The following is a 25002-nucleotide window of genomic DNA, read 5'->3' on the forward strand; positions in this document are numbered from 1 at the left end:
AGGAGACAGAAATAGTAGTCGCTTTAGTTAACTTTACAAACTAACAATTTACAAGTACCTCACAATAACCTTCAAAATCTCTGCAATTATGCACTCTGGTATCAACTTTCATTTTCAATAAGTTTTACAGACTTAGAGATGATCATGAAGTTCTTAAATTGAAGGCAATGTTTCGTATACGAATTAGGCGTAAAAGTAGGCAGGCCTGATTAAGATGACCCATTAACATGCTTAAGAGTTTCAAACCTGTGACTATAGTCTCATGTTTTGGGCTTTTTTTTTTAGCAAGTTGGGAGTCACCATTATTCATAGGCATGTGTAGGTAAAATGATGCCGTTTTCTTTACAATAAATAATAGGTGTTGTCTGTGTAAACTGCTGTGTCATGGTATAATTTCCATTTCCTTTTTATGCATTGATTACTATCTTAAAACCGCCAACGACTGTTTTAATACGATTCGATATTATATTATTAGTTGGTATTGCAAAGAAAGTATACTTGCTTGCAGAGGACCATACCTCTTGCATCAAATCTATAGTTAGACATAATTCATATAATATTATGCATTTAGAAGAGTGTTTAAAGGCTGACGACTAATGTTTTGTTTGAAATTATAAATATTGTTGAATAGACGATCATTACAGATGGAACCACCATTTAGTTTTGGCACGGTGACACACGAAACTACATTGTTATATTCCACGACACAATGTCTTTCTAAATCACCTGTGTTAAAATAAATATATAAATAAAACAGCAACTGTTTAAAACTAGAGGGCCTACAATTTCGGGTGTTCACATGTATGCAAGGTAGTTGTGAATAGCATACTCACTACTCACATAAAACGTTAACTTAGGTTCACACGAACTTGTCCAATTTCCATTTAAACTGAACTCAAAACTCGAGGTGACGAACAACATTATATTAATATGTGAGATTAAGTTATATTTTTGTTGTTGTTGTTGTTGAACGCTTAATGCTACAAGAAAACTCAGAGAACTTTATCTACAGGAAACTCCAAAACTTGAACTAGAAATGCTGAATATGATGAGTGAAGGTTTACCCATTACAGTGAAATCGTCTTATGCAATTGTTTAAAAATCATCCTCTTTTTTATAATCCGCTGAAGCCATTTAAAGGTCAACTGGTTGTTTGATTCTTTGATCTTATGTTATTATACTTTTATAATAGGCTGCATAAAGATAATGGTGCGCTTAACTGAAATACAAAACATTAACGCTGTAATTCGTTGTTTTAGTCAATGTAGCACCGAATCGATTGCATCATTTGCTTTGACGAGAGATAATAATGTTTAGCCAATCTACTTATTATATTACAAATGGATTCTCTTATCAATGAACTAGATGACCTCCGTCGCAATACATTAACCCCTTAAAGATGGATTCCGATTTTACCTTAAATTTGAAATCATAATCTTACCAAAAGAGCAGCAACAGCTCTGTTTTAATGAAGCCTGGTCCGTATCGCTCATCCTGCTGAAAACGATTAACTTTCCAGTTATAATGCTATTGCATAAAAATATTAGTATTATTGATAAAAATATATCATTTTATTGTTGGAAATAAATTCAATCTCGCCGTTAAAGGGATTAAGGGCTGAGGTAGGCGAGTTCAAAGAGGCTTGAGAAGTTCATTTCAGACGGAGGACAAGACTGGTCAATTTGATTTATAGAGCAAGATATTACCGTTAGCCTAGCAACTGGCATCGGGGTCTCGATAGCTCAGTTGGTAACGTATTAGTTTCATACACAAAAGACCCGAGATCGATCCCTGATGAATTCGAGAATTGTTTTCTCCCCACCTATCTGTGATTGAGTAGCTGGGTCCGTTAATACTTTGCGATACACGAGCGCCCTTTTAAAAGCATAGCAAGCAATTGCTATTGTCCGTTTCAAGCTGTTAAAACCGGGATAAACTTCGGCTTCATGATTACTAGGTCTAGATAGCTACTGGTATTCTCAGTTTTTAGTAATAACAACGAGAGTAATAAGCTGTATAATATAACAATGATTTAACTCGTTTGTTTTCATTTTGGTATGATTTGTTTGCTTCAAAAATCGATTTACTTGATAACCCTCAACTTGTCAAATATTCATAAACCTGAGACTTTGAGGTGTCTGGAGAGAATGTAGCGCTACAATTGAATGTGATGCCCCATGTACTGTTGAAATTGCTCACACACACACACACACACACACACACACACACACACACAAACATATATATATATATATATATATATATATATATATATATATATATATAAATTATAAAAACAATGAAAAACCATGAAATAATAGTCCTCAACTTTTTGATAAAAGGAGCTATAAATAAAATATTTCAAGTATAATTATGATCAACTTCTATATTGTTTCGAGCATTCTCTCTCATCAGGACTTTATATATAATATAATATATATATATTTATATATATATATATATATATATATATATATATATATATATATATATATATATATATATATATATAGAGAGAGAGAGAGAGAGAGAGAGAGAGAGAGAGAGACTGTCTGGGGTTCCTGACCTCCCATAGTGGACAGGGAGGTACTTGCTGTGTCTTCTACCCTCCTATATCGGTTTTCCAATATGCTTTCTGTCTTTGTCTTGAAATGAGATTACTTAGTTTTTCCCTGACCCTGGCCGGAGCCCTTGGTTGGGAGGGAAACAGTCAAATGTATAGTTAAAGTTTTGGGAGATGAAGAAAAAGAAGAAGAAGGAGAAGAAGGAGAAGAAGAAGAAGAGGAGGAGGAGGAGGAGGAGGAGGAGGAGGAGGAGGAGGAGGAGGAGGAGGAGGAGGAGGAGGAGGAGGAGGAGGAGGAGGATGATGATAAAGAGGGGTAGCTGAGGATAAGGGGTGAAGAGGACGAAAAGGAGAGAAAAAATATTCAGTAACAATTTTGTAACAAAAGTTATTTAATCTTTCAGTCGAGAACTCTGATGCTATTCAAATGTCCGTCAACAGTTATTTATTCATTATTTTGACAGGTCGTGGAATGATTTAGATCTCTTGAGTTCAACATGTCGTATAAAAACAAAGAGATCAAGTTTTTGAAAAGGCAGATTGATGATGGGGAAACTGTTATTGAAATATGAATGTGACGAACGATTTGGTTTGTTTCTTTTACTTCTTTTGTTTCTTTTGAAAATGTCTTGTTCCCTAACTGGACTGATGATTGATTCAGGTATTGAAAATGTAGGCTACCTACTGAAGAAAATTATGTTGTTTTTTTACCAACATACTGACCACAGTATTATTTGACTGTGAGGCTGACCAATTCTTTAATTCAGTTACCTGTAGCAGACGAATTAGTTTTGTAGGTTTCAGATATCCTCATTCTTGTGCTACCTGTTGTATAAAGATAGTATGTTTACATTTGACATAATCTTTAGGTGCGGTAGGCCAGACACTCGCACCGGTTTTCCTCCGCTATCTCCCAATACGCAACATTGCTTCATTTTCACATGGCGTTCTCCGATATCATAACAACGTCTTCCACGGGCCAATCAAAACCATCGGCCTGGTTACACAGTGTTAACCAAAATGGCCGTGATAAACAGCAATGCTAATCGATCAAATTATCATAACAATCTGTGTCATTCTTACCTCACTGCTGACCGCTACAAAACTTTCAATTGTAGAACGTTATTTGTAATTTTATATTTATTTATAATGATGGGCGAGGCATTTACCGGTCATGGCCAAAATATTTATCGATTTAACAAGGTGTACAATGATGATGATGATGATGATGATGATGATGATGATGATGATGATGATGATGTTGATGATGATGATGATGATGATGATGATGACTATGGTGGTCGTGGTGGTGAAGGTGATAACGATGAGGATGATGGTGATTATGGTGGTAAGGATAACGAATTCCTGATTATTTAGGAGATTAATGATAAATGAGATTTAAAAATTATGTAGTCTCAGATTTAAGACTTTGACAAGTTGGAGGGTCATTCTAGGGATCTGACACTGGTGTAAGATCAAAATGTGAAAATAAGAGCATGAAAGAGCCGGATAAAGCAGAAAAATAGAAGAAAAAAAGAATTATTACCTGTCGGGGCAGGCTGATTTTTTGGGGGGTGGGGGGGGGGGGGGGGGGGGGGGGTATTTTCCTTGTAATTTTCTCCGCCTTGTTAGGCATAGTTTTATACACACCTTACTAGACATGCTGGAGGTCATTTCAATATATTTTGGTGAATGAAGGCCAAATTGAAATGTGAATCATATAATTTTACAACAGAACGGGTCTAGAAAATGTGAAAAGATAAGAAGAAAAAAAAAAGAGAAAAAGACACGCCAATGTTATATCTCTGTTTAGCTAAATACTTGATATGTATAGTTTTCATGGTGTTGTTGTCCATCAGATCGATATAAGGTCTTTGTCCACCATTCCGAGCAGATGGTTTCGTGTTAATCTTTTGTACATTGATCCACATGTCTGTTACTGCCTGTTACTGGCTATGTATAGGCCCAGCACAAGCACGGCAAGACACACAGTTACTATTTTTGTAGGCATTGCGCCTAGTTTGCTTGTAAAAAAAAAAAATGTTTGTTTCCATAATTTCACTAGAAACCGACAGAAAACAGTGTTTGCCTTTCATTTATACTCTGCAATAAACACAAGTGATGCAGAGAGAGAGAGAGAGAGAGAGAGAGAGATAGATAGATAGATAGATAGAGAGAGAGAGAGATAGAGAGAGAGAGAGAGAGAGAGAGAGAGAGAGAGAGAGAGAGAGAGAGAGAGAGAGAGAGAGAGAGAGAGGGGCATTACGTGTGTTGTCTTGTGTTGCTCAGATTTAAACTACCTACCAACATCCACCTATCTATCTTTTCCCTCTTGCTTCAAAAACCCTACCTTCTATCAGGCCTACTGACTTGAACTTGTAAAAATGATATGTTATCCGGATGAAAAGAGGTTAATACAACTTTTAACTAACTTGACATTTTACCAATATGCCCTCAGTGTGACGCTTTTCAGTCAATTTCACGTCCTCTGGGTCTGAGTATTCTTCTTCCTTAAGATTAATTGAATTAAATTTGGTTATATTGGTTAGAATCAAAATTTCGTATTTCCATGAATTTTTCGTAACAGTTGGCAGGTCTGCTAATCGCTGCCTATTATGTTTATTTATCACACATCTAATGCGGCGACCAATGAATGACGTGAGTCAACGATTGACGTGAATCAAAGATTGACAGATAATATAATACAGCAATAAACTCTGTATCGAAACGACATATGACCTATTGGCATAATAATAGCAACGGTGAGTCTGCGATTAAAATGCTTTCGTTAATCACGATGTGTATTGAACCCGTTCGCTTCCTTGACTCCACCCGAGTAGACGCACATATAGATTATAGATACTCCTATCATACATTTTGCAAGGTGATCTACACCTCATGTAGATGGAATGAAAACTATATAAATCTTAATACGGTGCCAACTGCCTGTTATTGTTCCGACTCAACTTTGATTTAGTGAAAGTAATGAACAAGTTGGGCGAGAATATGTCATGTGACAAAGACGGTACAGTCATTATGCTTTTGGATCAACATTTTTACCTTGGGTGAGGAGGATAGAGAGTAAGATGATGATGATGATGATGATGAAGAAGAAGAAGAAGAAGAAGAAGAAGAAGAAGTAGTAGTAGTACTAGTAGTAGTAGTAGTAGTAGTAGTAGTAGTAGTAGTAGTAGTAGCAGTAGAAGATGAAGGAGATGAACAACAACAACAACAACAACAACAACAACAACAACAACAACAACAACAACAGCAATAACAAAAACAACAAGGTTTACAACTTGAACCTCATTAAAAGAGGGAAATAATGGGGGGGGGGGGGGGGGGGGGGTGGTGGTTGTGGCAAAATACCCATTTCAAAACTGAGGAAAAAGTTCAGATTTTTAAAAATTTCAGGACATGACCAATCGTGACAAATGTGATCAATGTAGACGAGAAGTTCATAGGTCATTGCTCAATCCTTAAAGCACTTGACCCACACAAAAGGACATTTTCAAACCCTTTATCTTAAAGGAATATCCATTTTTATGTAGGACACGATTAATTTAGTCCTTTTTAAAAATAGTCTAGTATAAGGCTTCAGGTCTCGCATTGGATCTAGCTATTAATTAATATGAGTTGTAATCAGATAATGTCCAACTCACGTGACAGAAATCGGGATAAACTTCCCGTCAATGTGTTTATCGGCGTTCCAATAATATTATGTCTTAGCTCCGCCTTACCCTCTTTTCTTTCTTTAAGCGTCGGAATAAAAAGTGCTTTCTCGTCTCAGCGTTTATGCGTTTCCGTTATCGACCGTGAATTATTGCCATGTCGCGTGTGACGAATGCAATAGGGGGAAAATTATCGTTATTTACTGATAAAATCATATAGTGATAACAACAGACGGCGTGTCATCGAACTCGTAGGAAATAGTATAGAATAATACACCTTTTTCTTCTTCTACACCAGCAGTACCACCAGCAGAAGCACCACTTCCTCTTACTCCTTTTTCTCTCCTTCTATTCCTCCTCATCATCATCATCCCCACCATCCTCCTGCTCCTCATCATCATATTATCCTCTCTCTCTTTCATCTCATCCTCTTCCAACACCTCCTTAACCACCACCGCCACCACCACCACCACCACCACCACCACCACCACCACCATCACCATCACCATCACCATCACCACCACCACCTCATCATCATCATATTCTCCCCATCCTCCTCCTCCTCCTCCTCCTCCTCCTCCTCCTCCTCCTCCTCCTCTTCCTCCTCCTCTGCCTCCTTCTCTTCTTCGTCCTCCTCCTCCTCCTCTTCTTCTTCTATTCTTCTTCTTCTTTTTCTTCTTCTTCTTCTTCTTCTTCTTCTTCTTCTTCTTCTTCTTCTTCTTCTTCTTCTTCTTCTTCTTCTTCTTCTTCTTCTTCTTCTTCTTCTTCTTCTTCTTCTTCTTCTTATCCTAAAAGCTAAAAATATTAATAATTAAATATATTTCTTTTTGTTTTCATAAAGATGAACGAGTTTGTGATAAACCATATTGCTCTTTAAACGACCTAGACTAAATTGGACTGGTTTATTGAGGTCTAAACGAAGCGAAAGAGCCATTTTGCTTACTTTACCTCATGTTTCTCCAATTCAGAAATGGCCATGGGTGCTACTCTGTTATATAAAAAACTCACATGCTTTCAAAACCGCCAGTGACATTGCTCATTAGCATCGAACTGCCCACACCCAAAATCAATAGATGGCGAATGAACCGTCGGGCACTGCTTCTAGACTTGGAGAGAAAATATCGATCTGTCGACAGGCAGAAGAGTTGGTGCTACACGTTCCGCTCTTGAATTCGACGAGATTGTTTTCTCCCCTTTACCTGTCAATTTATTCATTAAAAACTAAAAATAGTTCGACTTATTGTAGAGGTTACGTTTTCCGCAAAAGGAAAAGAATGACAGGAGCCCTTTTAAAGTCTTTTGGATTCCTTAAATCTATTATGTTTATTGCTAGAATTAAATAATATTACAAAATCTTCCTATTACCGTTATGAGACCATTTCGATTCATATTACAATTACTTACTTATACATAGTTACAGAGGACTGCGTATCCTATTGTAGTCCTTAGTAGTTACTTATATATATATATATATATATATATATATATATATATATATATATATATATATATATAAATATATATATATATATATATAGTTGATTTCCGATCAGTCTCTATATTAGGCCCCTTTTCACCGACCGAACTCAATTAGGTACCTACCTTAGGCTGCACTTTTGTCCCACGTCCAGTTAATTTAATTTTGGCTTTGAAGTTTTCGTTTAAGAGTTCTTGTTCTGACCAAAATTAATCAAGGCCGTTTTTAGAAGTATTTATGGAGTTTGCAGACTGTTCAATATATTATGTTAACGACTCTTAGGACAAATGATTTGGTTTTCTCTCCGTGATATTTTCGAATGCTGATGTCTAATTTTCAGTGGGTGATCTCTATTTCCTGTTCTTGGAGCAACACCACTTGACCTCTTAATAAATCCACATATTTTAAAAAAAAAAAATTGTCATGTAGGTACTCCCGTCAGCATTTTGTAAATTTCTATCATGCCCCTCTCCTGTAACTTAGTGTTTGTAGTTTCAACTCTTTCCTCAAAACTGAATGGAAATGAAACGAATGATGGAACAACGGAAGGAAGTTGAATGATTAGATGTACGAAGAACGAAGAAATGTTGTTATGTATGCGAGTTGAGTTGACTCAGTGAGGGGTTGTAGTTGGTGCCAGACAACGGGGAACTGCCAATAACCCCGTCTTCAAGATCAATTAATTATTTTAAAATGGCACCGGTCCAAGAACACAAAAAATTAAAGCATAGATTTGTGACAAGGTTATCTGTTAGAATCGAGACCAAAGCATTGTGATTGCTAAAAGATGATTCTTATTTTGGAATTAAAAGCGTGAGTCGACGACGAGCGCTTCCATTGGCCACGGGCACTGACTCTGGAGTGTGTGTCAGTGTGTGTGAGAGCGCTTTTGATTTTGAGAGTGGAAAGGTAGGAAATACTCGCCCATTTTTTTATGTAAACAAGATATTCAGAATGTCAAAATGTGTCTTAGAATTTATCTCGAATTGCCATTTTCTTCATCATCTTCTGCCCCTCCCTCTGCATCTCCTCTTTTTCACCTAACGCCAACACTACCGACACAAACTCGACTTACTTTATACCTTCTTCCTCCTTGTTGTCATCTTATTCTTTCCTCCAACGCCACTACCCCCTTCTGCTCCCCCGCCTTACCTCCTCCTCCGATTCCTCTTCCTCCTCCTCCTCCTCCTCCTCCTCCTCCTCCTCCTCCTCCTTCTTCTTCTTCTTCTTCTTCTTCTTCTTCTTCTTCTTCTTCTTCTTCTTCTCGATTGAAACAAAAAGAATTTTACTACCGATGCATTATAGAATAGAAACAGTAGCTTAGAAAAAATACCCTTTGATGTTGGGGTATTCTCAATACTAAATGCCTACCCTACAGTTACAGGTGTCAACATTTTACAATTTTTATCATAAATAATAGATAATAAATACTCATTCGTCTATCAGTAAAAGATATTTTAAAAAATAATTTATTAACTGTTCTAACCACCCCTTTGTATGCACAAGAATTGGAAACATATAACTTAATACAGACATTATAGAATATCATGCCTTGGAGTCTGCAATGAAGCAGCAAGGTCGATGTTCTACTTCTTATTACTTTCTGTTCACCATAAAAAGTATTTGTTATTTATAATCAAATTTTCCCTCACAGTATTGCATCTTATTACCCGTTATGGTTCTTTTTTACTTTTGAATAATTTTTATAAGTGACTTGCTTGCTTGAATCTGCAAATTGCGTTATCATTGATAGCAAATTATAATAAACAGAGTGAATTAGATACAGCTGTTAGAAGGCAAAATTAATTCTACCTTTGCTCTAACAAAGCGTGTCAAGATGACCGGGTATAATGTGAAAGAAAATATTTATATAATGTTTGTTGAACCAATATTTGTGTACGCTTACTTAGTTTTGTATCCACACTATGCATTAGAACTAAATTAGAAAAAGAAAAAAAAATCAAAAGAAAGCAAGATTGCTAACAATTGATTATTCATTCCTAAGCGATAAAAGGGATGAGGTAAATGACTTGAGTATGAAATGCAAGCTACCACTAAGATAATAGAGATGCTAATAGAGGAACCAACCGCCCTGAAAAGTCGTATGACTCCCAAAGACAAAGATCAAAGGACCTGTCAAGGATATGAAATGATGTTAAGCTGGACACCCAAGATCAGCAAAGACATTAAAAGCATAAAATGATTTGAACTATGTTAGAACTATGTGCGGCTATGTGGTCTTGTAGTATGACACTCGCTTTCGGATCAGAAGGTTCCGGGTTCGAGTCCTTGGAGAAGGTTCTTTACTCACATTCTCTCACCGTACTCAGGTGTAAAATGAGTACCTGGTCGTTAACAGCATTGTCTCTGTCAGAAAAATTTTTATTATTGCCTAACAGGCGTCATGTCTCATCCTAAATGTTAAATGTTGCTGTTGGCTAGGGACCCCTTGTAAAGCGCTTCAATTTTGAGCATATTTAGTGGATGTTGCGCTATATAGAAGCTCAATTTATAAAAAGCTCAATTTAGGATTTTAGGAATAATGCTTATGACCTTCTGTTTCAACAACTTACTTTTATTTTAAATTTCAAAATCGTGTAATTAAATGGGCATTGAAAATAATAATAATAATATCTCTCTGATTGAATTGATAGTGACACTGAATAGAAAAACTTGAGAGCTGATGAATGTTGGGTATTTTTTTCATTTTTTTCCATTTTGTGAGAGAAGTGGTAAGTTATTGTGTTTTGAAAGTGTGCTCTAATTTAAAATAATTTTATAGAAATGGTTCAGAAAGATATAAAGCATACAGAAGCATGAGATAAACTATCTGTAGTACCTTAAGGGATAACCTACTAACCTTGGAGCTGTTCTCTACCTTTTTTTTATTTTATTCACTTTAATTTCACCCGGAGGTCTAATTTACATGTGTAATAGTACTGGATAATCAGATAAGTGGATGAATGAAATTTTGAACATATAAATCTTAGTGACATGGGGCGGGGGTCAATGATAACAATGGCTGAGAAAAAGACAAGTTATTGAAAAAAGAGAGAGAGAGAGAGAGAGAGAGAGAGAGAGAGAGAGAGAGAGAGAGAGAGAGAGAGAGAGAGAGAGAGAGGAGAGAGAGAGAGAGAGAGGAGAGAGGAGGAGAGAGAGGGAGGAGAGGAGAGAGAGAGAGAGAGAGAGAGAGAGAGAGAGAGAGGAGAGAGAGAGAGAGAGAGAGAGAGAGAGAGAGAGGAGAGAGAGAGAGGGGAGAGAGAGAGAGAGAGAGAGGAGAGAGAGGAGAGAGAGAGAGAGAGAGAGAGAGAGAGAGAGAGAGAGAGAGAGAGAGAGAGAGAGAATATTTTTTCTTATTTTATTTTCTGAACTACTGGAAGTACAGTGGAACCTCAATATATCAGGCATGTTGGGACCAGCCCAAAATCTCTGTTATAATCGAGTCCTGTAATAGCCGAATTTCAAGGAAATCAACCTGAGTGGCCTTTCACCATATTTAATCATTTATAAACTCTCTCTCTCTCTCTCTCTCTCTCTCTCTCTCTCTCTCTCTCTCTCTCTCTCTCTCTCTCTTTCTCTCTCTCTCTCTCATAAACACACACTTTCAAGCTGACTGTTTTCTGTGTGTGTGTGTGTGTGTGTGTGGGTGTGGGTGTGTGTGTGTAATGACTTTTGTACAACACATTATCTGCCTGCAGCAAGGTCAATGTTACACTGAAAATGATTTAGCATACACACACGCACATGCACACACACGCACATGCACACACATGCACACACACACACACACACTCACACACAGTATTCACAAACTAGGCCTAGCCTAACTCTCCACTGCCCTTAGCTGTACATACCTGAGTCATATGCGGGCTTATTCACTGTATTTGGAGATATTAAATTGGTTTGAGCGCCTCAGTTATATCCGATTAAGCTCAGAAAAGTTCCAGCTTTAACTGGTCAATTTTGCTAAAGACAAAGAGGAAGAAAAAAAACAAACTGGGATCTTAAAAAACCCCTGTTACATCCAGACCTGTTACATTTATACGGAGGTCCACTGTATCCTGTAATAAAACCTAGTCTTGAGAGGCTCAATTTTTTTTTTTTTTTACAGTTTGAAGTGTCATAACAAGGGAATAATGGACTAATAATAATTTCAGGACTTCCAATTTAGAGTTGTTTTATCGTACATTGTTGTTACTAATTAATTTTGTGATCAAATTCGGCTGAAAGTAAAAAGTAATTAACTAGCCCTACCTAAAGTTATTTACATAGCTAGATAAGCTAGCCTTTATCTATGAAACTAAAGTGGGTTATTAGCACCATGTTTATCTTAAACAAGATTGTGTTTGTTTAAATAGATGTCATCATAAACCAACATTATTGTTTCATTTCATCCTTGCAGTGAGGTAAATGTTGACTTGATATTTATGTATTGTTTTTATTGTTTCTCGCAAGGGGCCAGGATATAAATCTTGAGTTTACTTGAAGTCATCATTCCTTTCAAATATGAACGGCAGAGCAAATGGAGAAGGAGACGCTATCGTCAGCAATAAATTGAATCATCAATCAAATCATCATACTACTGAAATGAATGGCAATGCAAATATTGTCATTGAAAATGATGGTGTTGTCATAAACGATAAAGATGAATTTCTATATAAGAAAGAAAGAGGCTTGGCTGCTAATGCCTCTCCTGTGTCTAATATTTCAAGACGAGGATTATTCAGCAAAATTAGTGGTGGTATCATATGGGGATTGGAAAGCAGCTTTTTTAGGTGAGTTGAACTTTTATTACATAATATTGTAAAATAAATCATAGATAAGGTATAACGTAAATGCTCATTCAATCTAAGTTTCCCCCTTCTTTGCTGGGCGACAAATAAACATAACGTTATATTTTGACAAATTTATGATATCACTTATCTTTTCTTTACTGTTGACTCCATGATTAATGTCGTTCACAGTGCATGATCTGTCGAACAAGTTATATAGATATTGGAATTGTTATGTTCATGCAATACATAATTTGTTTATTCCTATTTTTGTGTAAACGAACAGCCAAATAAATTGTCCCTCAGAGCCATAAAAGACCCGTAACACAGTAGATTAGCTCAGATTCTAGATAGTCAAATGGACAAAATAATTGCCTTCTATGTAATGTATATTTGTATGTATGTATGAATGTATGTATGTGTATGTATGTATGTATGTATGTATGTATGTATGTATGTATGTATGTATGTATGTATGTATGTATGTATGTATGTATGTATGTATGTGTGTGTGCATGTGTGTATGTCTGTGTGTGTGTATGTATGTATGTATGTATGTATGTATGTATGTATGTATGTGTGTGTGCATGTGTGTATGTCTGTGTGTGTGTATGTATGTATATATGTATGTATATATGTGGGTGTGTGCGGGATGAGACACAAGAAATTCGTTTTTTTCATTATACTAATTAATTGTAGAGTGCATTGAGCATTATGTAATTTTGAAAATGCATTATGCAAATGTCACCTATTATTATTATTATTATTATTATTATTATTATTATTATTATTATTATTATTATTATTATTATTATTATTATTATTATTATTATTATTACATCATCGTCATCATCACTACCACCACCTCCACCACATCATCGTCATCACTGCCACCACTATTACAAAAATCGTATGACCACAATCACCATTAATATATCATCCTTACCACCACTACTACATCCGCCTCCAACACATCAATATCATAACTATTTCTGCTACAACTAACACCCCCACCACCTCATCATCATCACCGCACTATCATACTATAATCGTCACCACTAGATTATCAACGCTGTCATCGCTTCTGCAATCATCACCACCATAATATAGTTAAGTAGTCCTTCAGAGCAATTAGACCCAAGGAGCCAGAGTTTATCCGGTTTCTATAGCATGAAACGGACAATAGCAATTGCTTGCTATCCTTTGAATAGGACGCTAGTCTATCGTAAAGTACTTTCCGCCAGATCTTACCACCATATGCATCACCATTATTATCATCACTACCACCATTACAACAGCCACCACCATATTATCATCATTACAATCAACGCTAGCATTCATTTTTAGTTTTCACATGTCGCTATTAAATTGATATTCGCGATTTGGGATGGTTATAGTCCTCAATAGATAGGAATTTGAATTTGGAAATTCATGTTTCGGCATTGAAATTCTTCCGAGTTGTGTCTGAAATTCATACGAGCCTAATGTGTCCCTCAGAACCATAAAAGACCCATAGCACAGTGGTTGGCGTCTCTGGTCAACCTGAGACAATGGGATGTGGGTATTAGTATTAGTTGGTTGTTAAACTGGTAATAAGGAAGATGTGTCAATACTGGAAAGAATGTAGTGGACTAATTTAATGGTCGATCTCTCGCCAGCTCTGATCTTCTCGGTTCCTCAAGGTTTGCCTGCAGACAATTCTTCGAGGAAGAAGATTGAAAGGTTAGAAAGAGGAGGAGGGAGGGCTGTGTGGTCTAGTGGTATGACACTCGCTTTCGGGCGGAAGGTCCTGGGTTCGAGCCTAGCTCGGCGGATAGTTGAGTCCTTGGAGAAGGTTCTCTCACCGTACTCAGGTGTAAAATGTTAAATGTTGCTGTAGACCAGAGACCCTTTGTAAAGCGATTTGAGCACGTTTAGTGGATATTGGGCTTTATAAAAGCTCATTAAAAATGAGCTTTCAGATCTTGAGAAAATAATACCCGACAAAATAGCAGAAACGACAGAGTGTTTGAATACCATGAAGTATATTGTTCAATCAAATGCATTGCTATCTTCAGTTAAAGCGAAGAAAAGTGAAATTGAGGCTCTTACACTGCTCTGGAAGAAGCAGTCAAAGAGTTGAGTTGTCTCTACTAGTGGAGAAACTAAGAAATAATTCGTTGTTTTAGCCCTTGGTTTTTTTGTTTCACCTTGAAAACTCATTGAGTTTCACAACGGAATTGCTGCAGGAACTCAGGTTCGAGAAATGACGCTGACTGGCTTTTCCGGTAAATTTGAACAGTGGACCGACAAAGGGTTAATTTGGTTTTGAAAAATATAATAACTCCCTCCACCCCCCTCCCCCACGACAAAATACAAAAAAAGACAAACCAAACCAATTCTTCTTCTTCTTCTTCTTCGTTCCTCTGATGGACATCTATGGCTGCAGTCCGATATCTGCTATGAAGTCTGTGGTCCGCTTTAGGTCCTCAGCCTCACCATAGAGCTTTGTGTTGAGTGTTGTAGGGGTGACCCAGTAGTTCGAACGTTGCACGTTGTATAATGGGCAATCCATAAGCACATGTAAAGTGGTTTCATGGTCGGTTCCACATGGGCAATAAGGGGTTGTTCCAATACCTAGCTTTGTAAACATATGTCCTCTTAGTCTATTGTGTCCTGTTCGGAGGCGGAATAGAGTGACTTGGCTACTTCGCTGAATGGCATGGATTGGATCCTGCTTGTTGTGTTCTAGGTGTCTGTCATTCCTTTCTTTGTCTATTTTTAGCTTTATTATTTTCTTTTGCTGATGGTAAGTGATTGACGACTTCGGTTGTTCCTTCTGGGCTCCTTCTTTGGCCAGTTGATCGGCAATTTCATTTCCATATATACCTTCATGACTTGGAATCCACTGCAGCACAATTTTTCCTGTTTTATCAGATAAGCCCTCAAGGGCCTCCACAGTGTGTGCGGCTTCAGAGTCCTGGTAATTTTCAATAGACCAAACCAATTAAAACGTGCAATTTTGGTACATTTATGCCACACTGAATGATTCAGCGAGCACAAAAGATAGGAAACGTCAGAAAAATACAAAACGTGAGGGATTGTTTTGAAAATTGGAGAGAATGAAGCGGAGGAGGAGCAGGAAGATGTGTAATGGGCCATAGTGGGATAATAATCATGTCAATGTTTTTAATACAGCCATCTATGTTTCAGTTGAGTCGTAGTGGGAAACAAAAAAAATCATTGTATTGATTTTTCGTTTTCTCTCTATTTTTCGTCTATTCTATAAAAGCTACAGTCAGACAACGCAACTAGCGGATATTGAAAGAATTTGATAAAATGGCAATCCAGATATCGGCTTTATTTTCCATTTTGGTTTTATTGTGCCATTCTAATGATAAGATCAATTAACCCTCCCCTCCTCTCTCTCTCTCTCTCTCTCTCTCTCTCTCTGTGTCTCTCTGAAAAATCTCTCTTTGATCAAATCAAACAAAGTCTTTTCTTTCTCTCTCTCTCTCTCTCTCTCTCTCTCTCTCTCTCTCTCTCTCTCTCTCTCTCTCTCTCTCTCTCTTTCTTTCTCTCTGTCTCCATTTTAATCCCTCCTCCCTATGTGGGGTAGTTGCACACATATGTAATGGCTTGTGATCGCATAGTGGTGTTTTTGATAGATGGTAGTATTATCCTTTGCGTTGTGTTGTAGATGTTAATAATGACGAAAGAGTTCAGGGGCCGATGATGATAATTGAATGCACAACATCAAAACATTCAAATAAAAGTCCAGATTCCAAGTTTCATTTCTTACAGTTTTATTTGTTTGTGATAAATTCAAAATCCAAATCATGATAAATTCCAAATCCAAATCAAATAGCATGGTCATAATTCAATCAGTTTCATAAATTCCAAATCCGTAAAATCAATCCACATGTAAAGTCAATTTTGCCTAAGTAACCATTTTCAATATACGTGGAATATTTCTAAGTCCGTAAAAGCAAATAAATGATGGTGAGCACAAAAGGTTTAAAGTGTGCAGCTCATGGTCAAGTAGAATCAGAATCAGAATCATCCCGTTTTCCTCGAAACATCCTCTTTTATCCCTATCAAAATTTTACCCACAGTTCCATTGTTTCCACGCCCCCTTGCAGTTTTGACAGTTCCCTGTCAGTCTATAATCCAACCCCTAAGAGTAAGACCAAATCATAATCAAACCTGAAACGTCAGTTCCTACATATTGATGTTAAACCCCGCCTTTTATGATATAACATTATTTTGATAAATGCCCCTTTCACCTGTTTCAACACCCCTAAACCAATTTAAGAATGATTGATTAAATAGTACTCAACATGATAACCTGTCCAGTAACTTTGACATAAAAACTGCCCAAACCTATCATGCATGGACCAAGTTTAACTGATATGCCTGCATTATGTACTCACTAAACCCATTTGCTGATATATAATTGACAGTTTGCACCAAATGTCTTAGATAACCTTTTGCATAGTCTTACTCTCTTACATACGCCCCTTTCTTAGAATTTAAATTGACTTAAAACAATTTCAATTTAAAAAAAAAACAGTAAGAGATTAAATATATATGTAATGTCGAATTAAAATGTAATAAACAAATGTAAAAAATAGTCTATTTTAAAAAAAAATGATAAATACTTATACCAGTTAAATATTTTAAAACTTTAAATTTCAAATTCTAAAACACCAAAGTTGATTACAACATTCATATATATATTGATTATAGGTTTTAAAGTATTAAATTCACAAACATCAAATTTGATTACAACATCTAAACAGATATATATCGATTATAGATTCTTTTTTTTTTCTCTCAAATTACAACATCAACAGTAAGGTATCTATCATTTAAAAGTGATTAAAATTTAAATTTACCAACACCAAAATTGATTAAAACATTTATATATTTATCGATTATACTTTTTAAGGTATTACAACATCGACAGTAAGATATCAATTAATTAAAAGTTCAAAGAAAAATTATCTTTTCACCTTAAATTTCACCTTCATAGCAATAAAAGTGTTTAATTCTCGTCATCTCCCATCACACATAAATATTATTGCGTGAAAAAGGATGGTTCAGTTTCCATTTGTGATATACTCACGTTGAATTATTCAATCTCAAATTCAACTCTATACGACATGGGTGATAATCTCAGCCTCCATGTATGTCTACTCATTTACTGACATATCAAAACCAGTACCTTGTATATTCCCTTATATTGTATGATTCCATTTAAACAACATTATTACATTAATTCCAACTTATAATATGTGGTACAAATAATATTTCATAGACATCTAGATTCAAATACGAAGAATTATATTTCAATTAGTAATTAAAAAGATTTAAAAATAAATCATAATAATAGCATTATCATCATTTTAAAATTCAAGGTAAAGTTATTATCATTCATTGTTCATTGTTGATGTTTCAATTTTTTAAAGCTTTTTAAGTCATCAAGGTGTAGTTTACAACTACATTGATATCAAATTGTTCTTTGTGGTCATCCATCAGAGGTCACATTTCTCAGTAATCCGTTCGTTTTGAGAATGGTCATCCTGTAAAAATTGTCAGTAATTGTTAATTAAGTCATTGTCTCCATTTAGAATGAGTTTTCATGTAATGAAAAAAATATATCAACTATAAGAGTTGAGGTGATTGTATCTAGTCTACGTGTTGCATTGTTGTGTGTGTTATGGTCACTGAATAGCCCGTGTCATAATTTCACTTTATTTATTGGTAATTAATTAAAAACTTTTTCCTCTGTAAATGTCTTAGAATTATCACAATAATGTCTTCACATTCAAATATTTAGCGTTGAATAAATAATCAAACAATAGTCTGTCCGGCTTGTTCACATCACATATTTAGTGTTTGTAAATAATCAGTCTGTCCGACTTATTCATATTTAGTACAGTGTAAATAACTAAATAAGTAAAATCTAACATAGTATGTGATTGTGGGCTGTTACTAAAGTGACCAACTTTTGCAATTAGTGTGTTGTATTTGTTCGAGTCTTTTGAATTGGGACGAAAAAAGACTCTACAGGTAGCAATCGTATGCTTAACCTGTTGGGTTGTTTCTTGGTCTTGTGACGTCGCTGTAATCCATTCATCTCCGGCATCTGGGTCGATTCTCCTCGTAGATATTTGTGGTTGTCTTGTTTATACGTTGAATCTCATTGTAGATGAAATTGTAAAAATTCAAGATTAACTGTGTGCGAGATCTTGAATTTAAATGAAGTTTGACTTATCCAGCAAGTCAAAAGAAAGTTGTGAACTCAGCCATGTGTTGACACAGAGTTCGTGTGTAGTAGTCGACAGAGGTCGTGTGTTGTAATTGTCTGTGTTTGTTGATCGAGTTTTGATGAGGTGGCATGTGAGTACACACCAGGTAGATGATGTAATCTGTAGAGTACCGGTGGGTGACGTGAGTCCAAACACCAGGTAGATGCTGTAATCTTGCAGAGTTCAGGTGGGTGATGTGAGTCCACACACCAGGTAAAGGATGTAACAATAACGTAGTCTAGTAGACTATGTAGTAGTGCGCGGCGGTCCTTGGCAAGCTTAAGGACCACGGTCCTACGGTCCCTGGGAAATGAAAACCGCAAGGACCGGTCCTAGGACCGGCGGTCCTTTTCGACATTGAACATTCCTGAGAGACCGTTTTGACCTTTGGGACCATGGGATCGTTCATTCTTGAACCGTTAAAGACCGCTACACGATGAAAACCGTGGTCTACAGGAGTAAAACACACGGAGTAGTCACACTCATTTCAAATTGTAACCTAATTAGAGAAGAGGGGTGATGCCTTCTTTATTTGATCACAGTACTTCATTGTTACTTCGATAATTTAGCGTGAATAAAATTTGAAATTTATCCCCATTAACGGAGATAATGGAATCACCCAAGGCGTTGATCGAGTTGTTCGTGGCGTTTATACACACACGCAACTCCTACCCCCCCCCCCCCCACACACACACACATGAGAGGGCAGCGAGCATTGAAGAGTAAGAGAGAGACGTGAAGTTATAATAAGAGGGGGTGGATGCGGTAATAAGTAATAAGTGGGGGCGATGGTGACTTTTCGCCAGATCTAACAAACCCAGCTACCCATTCACTGCTGAGTAGACAGGGATTCAGAAAAAAACTCGACTGCACCCTGGATCGATCTCTGGCCCTGTGCGTATAAAGAGAGTGCTCTATCAACTGAGCTATCGGGGTCCCCAAATATTCTATTGGACCTTTTAAAAATACAGACGTTATAACTGGTTTTTTTGGAAGGAAAAAACTAATGAAACTCATATTATTTGATTAGTTAAAACACCAAACGAAATTTTAATATTATTGTATTATTTTAAATGACAACAATGCGATAGAAAGGAGTGGCGACAAGAGATGGACAAAAGAAAACAAAAAATCAGACTTGCAACTTGCTAGGTTTGAGACACACACACACACACACACACACACACACACATCTTTAGTAGTCACATACATTTCAAACAATAACCCATTAGAGAAGAGGGGTCATGCCTTCATCATAGATCATTGTCATTGCGATCATTATGGTGTAGTAAATTTTGAAATTTACCCCGTATAATGGAATCGTCCAAGGCGTGCGCCTCCTGTTCCCCCATCTCACACACGAAAGGGCGGTTTGCGGAGTGGAGGGAGGTGGTCGTCTGCCTCTATGGTCGTCTGTGTCGTTTAGTGTATGGCAAAGGGGGGTGGGTGCGATTAATTAAGTGGGATGGGTGGTGATTGGTGGAAGATAGGCAAAGGACCGAGGCAACGAATCGCTGGGGAAGTAGTATGGCGCCAGACCGTTGAAAGGTGATAAGAAGTGAGGACCGCCGGCGGTCTTCCTCTTTGGGACCGGACAACGGTTCACAGCTAAAAGACCGTGGGACCGGTCCTCGGTCCGGTCCTCAGCGCGGCACTACTATGTAGTAGGGTCGAATAAGGTCAACAATATTTTCGTTATTTGAACGCAGGTTGTTGAATATCATACGATAATGAATCCAAGGAAATCGCTCATGTGGCGTTTTGCGATACTTTTTCCTGCATTGTCTTATATAGAACAGTAAAGTTTGCTGCCCCAAACGTAAACAATAACAAGTTGCTAGTGATTTCCGTTAGGGACCGGAATAATTTACGCACAATATAGGTCTCCCAATTTTGTAGTTTGAGTTGTAGGCAATACACTTTCAGTATTGAAAATATGTTTACATAAAATCTAACAGTTGCAGAAATAATAATATAAGACTAAATTATTATGAAAATCAGGCTCCGAATAATTCTCGTTTTGTTCATACCAGCGCAATAATTTGCTCTGGTCTAAAAATAGATAGACGTAACTTTTGATAAATTTTACCTTTTGTTCCATAAAATATCCATATCTAGACATTATTTGATGCATGATCGAGTATTTATGAATATGTGTTTCTTTTGCCACCTAACAGCCAAATTTTAAAGGTTATTTTCTTTCTATTATTTACATTGGAACGTGAGCTGTCAAGACAGGAACATGTGGTTTGCCATGTGCTTCTCGACCTTTGTTTACGTTTGGGGCAGCAAACTTTACTGTTCTATACATATATAGCCTTTATCTTTTACAATGATACTAAGACAGGCTTTATTATAATATTCAATGTTTATAAGTTGTAGATATGGGTGCTGCACACTTGTATATTGACATAAGTTTAAATTTGAATACGCTCACCACTGTATATGAAGGAAGTAGTATTGTTCACAATTGGACATCATTTTTGTAAAAACAATCGTATCTTGAACGTTTATGTAATTATTGACATCGTACATCGTTGGGTATTGTTGTTGTAGAAGTAAATACAAGTAATCCAATTGTTCAATAAAGAATGTAAATATAAAAAGGTTCATGGAAGAAATCTGTGTTGATACAGATATTATTTTATGAATTCTGTCAAGTTTGTATAAGTTGAAAGGTACGATGTAATTGAGGTTGCTGTGTATTTGTAGTCTGTAGATTGTGTTGATTCTGGACGTATCAATGGCTTAGTCGAGATTGTTACTCCATTTTAATGTATTCGTGGATAGACCAAAGGGATTAGGACATTTCCCGACCTATGTTGTGGTTGTGTTTGAGTTGCCTCTGTCGTTGTCATCAGCGTTCCCGTTATGGCTGATGTTTTCAGGTGTCCTCTTTCGTGATGAATTTTCACAAATTGCAACCAAAAAAATTCTATGTCCAAAAATATTCAAGTAAAAGATGGTGAGTACATAAGGTTTAAAGTGTGCAGCTCATGGTCAAGTAGAATCAGTATCAGAATCATCCCGTTTTCCTCGAAACATCCTCTTTTATCCCTATCAAAATTTTACCCACAGTTCCATTGTTTCCACGCCCCCTTGCAGTTTTGACAGTTCCCTGTCAGTCTATAATCCAACCCCTAAGAGTAAGACCAAATCATAATCAAACCTGAAACGTCAGTTCCTACATATTGATGTTAAACCCCGCCTTTTATGATATAACATTATTTTGATAAATGCCCCTTTCACCTGTTTCAACACCCCTAAACCAATTTAAGAATGATTGATTAAATAGTACTCAACATGATAACCTGTCCAGTAACTTTGACATAAAAACTGCCCAAACCTATCATGCATGGACCAAGTTTAACTGATATGCCTGCATTATGTACTCACTAAACCCATTTGCTGATATATAATTGACAGTTTGCACCAAATGTCTTAGATAACCTTTTGCATAGTCTTACTCTCTTACACCTATCTATTTAGCGGTATCGTGTCTCGTCTTGTGACTCGCAGTTAAACGATATTGCACCTCACGGATGCCTTATCGCGAGACTCTAACATTACATTGTGTTGTGTCCTTAGTTTTGGGCACGTTAAACAGATTACCACATTCGACTCAGGAACGAGTATCAATGATGGTGGTGGAAGCTCAATTCTAGTAACAACATACGCATAACTATTGCCGTGTACTGTTTGGAATGGAAATTTGATTTCATATGACGTTCAAGAGGAATGATAAATTATGGAGCGCATTTAAAAATGCACCCTCCCTCTCTTTATCTCACCTAATTGATTTTATCTGTACACCTTTTGAGCAAGGCTACTTGACGATAAGGTTAACGAGTTATTGGCTGTAGACCTCTCATTGTTTTAAAAATCCACTCCTTACATTGAATAGGGTCAACTTGTGTGATAACACTGGTTAAGTGATTGTTACTGTAGACAAGGTCGGGATTTGCGAGGTGATCTCTCTCTCTCTCTCTCTCTCTCTCTCTCTCTCTCTCTCTCTCTGTGTGTGTGTCTCTCTCTCAGAAGAGAGAAATAGAAATAGAAAGTTAAAGGGAATATATATATATATATATATATATATATATATATATATATATATATATATATATATAGAGAGAGAGAGAGAGAGAGAGAAAGAATGAAAGAGAGAGAAAGAATGAAAGAGAGAGAAAGAAAAGAGGGAGAGAGAGAGAGAGAGAGAGAGAGAGAGAGAGAGAGAGAGAGAAGAATGAAGAGAGAGAGAAAGAAAGAGAAGAGAGAGAGAGAGAGAGAGAGAGAGAGAGAGAGAGAGAGAGAGAGAGAGAGAGAGAGAGAGATAACAGCAAATATTTTAGGACTTTCAAACTGCAAAGAGGAACGGATACCATTTAATACACAACAACAACAACAACAACAACACACAAGACTATCACACTCCACCACTAATAATCACAACTTTTATTATGAATTAGAAAACAATATTGGACAATACGAAGGAAGAGATGCTGACATTAAATCGAGACTATTGAAAAGCAATGACTACTTTTCTGCAACTCAGAAACAGTTAAAAAATTCAGTCTATTGCTACAATCGACTTTAAAATTTAAAAAAAAAAAAATCTTTATATGAGTTTATTTTAAGTCTGAATATGATCAAATGCTCTTTCTGAACACTCTCCGCTTGCCCGGAAACTGGTCCATATTTTTTTTTCACGGAAGAGTCAATTGAAATGCACTTTATCTCTGAGAGCTCGGCAGAGGACTTCGTAGTTAACGTTGATGATGTAGTTGTGCTGTCAACTGCGTGTAAAATCCACTGGACCACTTGTCACTTGGTTTTCTGAAAAAGAGCAGGCTCGTTTGAAATAGTTTCGAGTCTAAGCGAAGCACTAATTTCTGGAATATGGAATGTACCTGTTCAACTGGGGAAGCTAAGGAGATTATGAAAAGGAGGGAGGAGCATGCTGGTGTGTGTATTGGTGGGAGGTGGAAGGGTGGAAGAGGCACCGGGAGAAATTGAATTGAGTTTGGTGTTGAGCTGGAGAGAGAGAGAGAGAGAGAGAGAGAGAGAGAGAGAGAGAGAGAGAGAGAGAGAGAGAGAGAGAGAGAGAGAGAGTATGTATGTGAGTGTGTGTTTGTGTGTGTGTGTGTGATAGAGATATATAGATAGATATAGAGAGACACACACGCACACACACACACACACACAGAGAGAGAGAGAGAGAGAGAGAGAGAGAGAGAGAGAGAGAGAGAGAGTATATGTATGTGAGTGTGTGTTTGTGTGTGTGTGTGATAGAGATATATAGATAGATAGAGAGAGACACACACGCATACACACACACACACACACACAGAGAGAGAGAGAGAGAGAGAGAGAGAGAGAGAGAGAGAGAGAGAGAGATATTTATATACACCATTTATAAAAGCTAGGGATCTACAAGGGCATGCCAATAAAAGACAATTGTGTATATGTATATATATATATATATATATATAATATATATATATATATATATATATATATATATATATATATATATATATATATATACCATACCCCTAGAAAATGACTTATTGAGAAAATAGCAAATTGACTTTTTCACGCTTTTCTGACTATCCTATTCAACCGTGTTTTACTTGTTTTATAGTAAATTTTGAGGAGTTGCACTCCGATAACATTATTTCTAAGTTAATAAAATAGCGTTTTCCAACAAAATATCAAAATCGATTTTTTGAAGGATTTTTATAATAATTAGACCTAAACCGTGTCCATTCAGCAGTCAAACTGGTATGGAGCTAGAAATGAAGAGCAACACTTAAATATGAAGTGTATGTAATTTGAGCCCTGCATCCTAGTATTGCTGTGTTATGTAAGGCAATTTGATAGGCCAACGTGGTGTTTGTGACCGATGCCGTAAGGTCACATGGTGACCAGTTTCATATAAAAATATATAGAAATATTATTATTGGGTCACCTGTTGGCCACCAATTTCATACAAGTACTAGTCCTCTTACATTATTCGTCACTGTGTACAGCCATGTGTTCATTCACAACTAAGTCGAGTGAGATAGTGCATCGTGTAAAGTTTTGGGCCAGAGTATATTGTTTCAAGCCTCGTCACCCATCCTTTCAATGACCGCGCTCAACATCGTATGCCTTTTTTTTTTTTTACAATGTAAAACATCGAAAGAAATCCAAGGGGTAAGGTACTTTACACACATTGCCGCTATCG

General features: G+C 36.7%; 1 protein-coding gene across 5 annotated transcripts in view; it reads left to right on the forward strand.

Annotated features, from left to right (window-relative positions):
• The window catches only part of LOC144962933 (patched domain-containing protein 3-like), a 99077-nt gene that overhangs the window by 47439 nt on the left and 26636 nt on the right, over positions 1-25002 (forward strand). For 3 of the 5 annotated variants that reach the window (XM_078896343.1, XM_078896346.1, XM_078896344.1), the window contains one exon: positions 12167-12486. In XM_078896343.1, coding sequence (XP_078752469.1) covers positions 12218-12486 — 269 coding nt within the window. In that variant the 5' untranslated portion in view covers positions 12167-12217. Of the gene's footprint in view, positions 1-8289; positions 8621-12166; positions 12487-25002 lie in introns of those variants that run through there. The other 2 variants (XM_078896345.1, XM_078896342.1) reach the window with 2 other exon arrangements.

Source organism: Berghia stephanieae, chromosome 1, assembly GCF_034508935.2.
Source record: "Berghia stephanieae isolate SIO BIC M18660-M18661 chromosome 1, UCSD_Bste_1.3, whole genome shotgun sequence".
Lineage (NCBI taxonomy): Eukaryota > Metazoa > Mollusca > Gastropoda > Nudibranchia > Aeolidiidae > Berghia > Berghia stephanieae.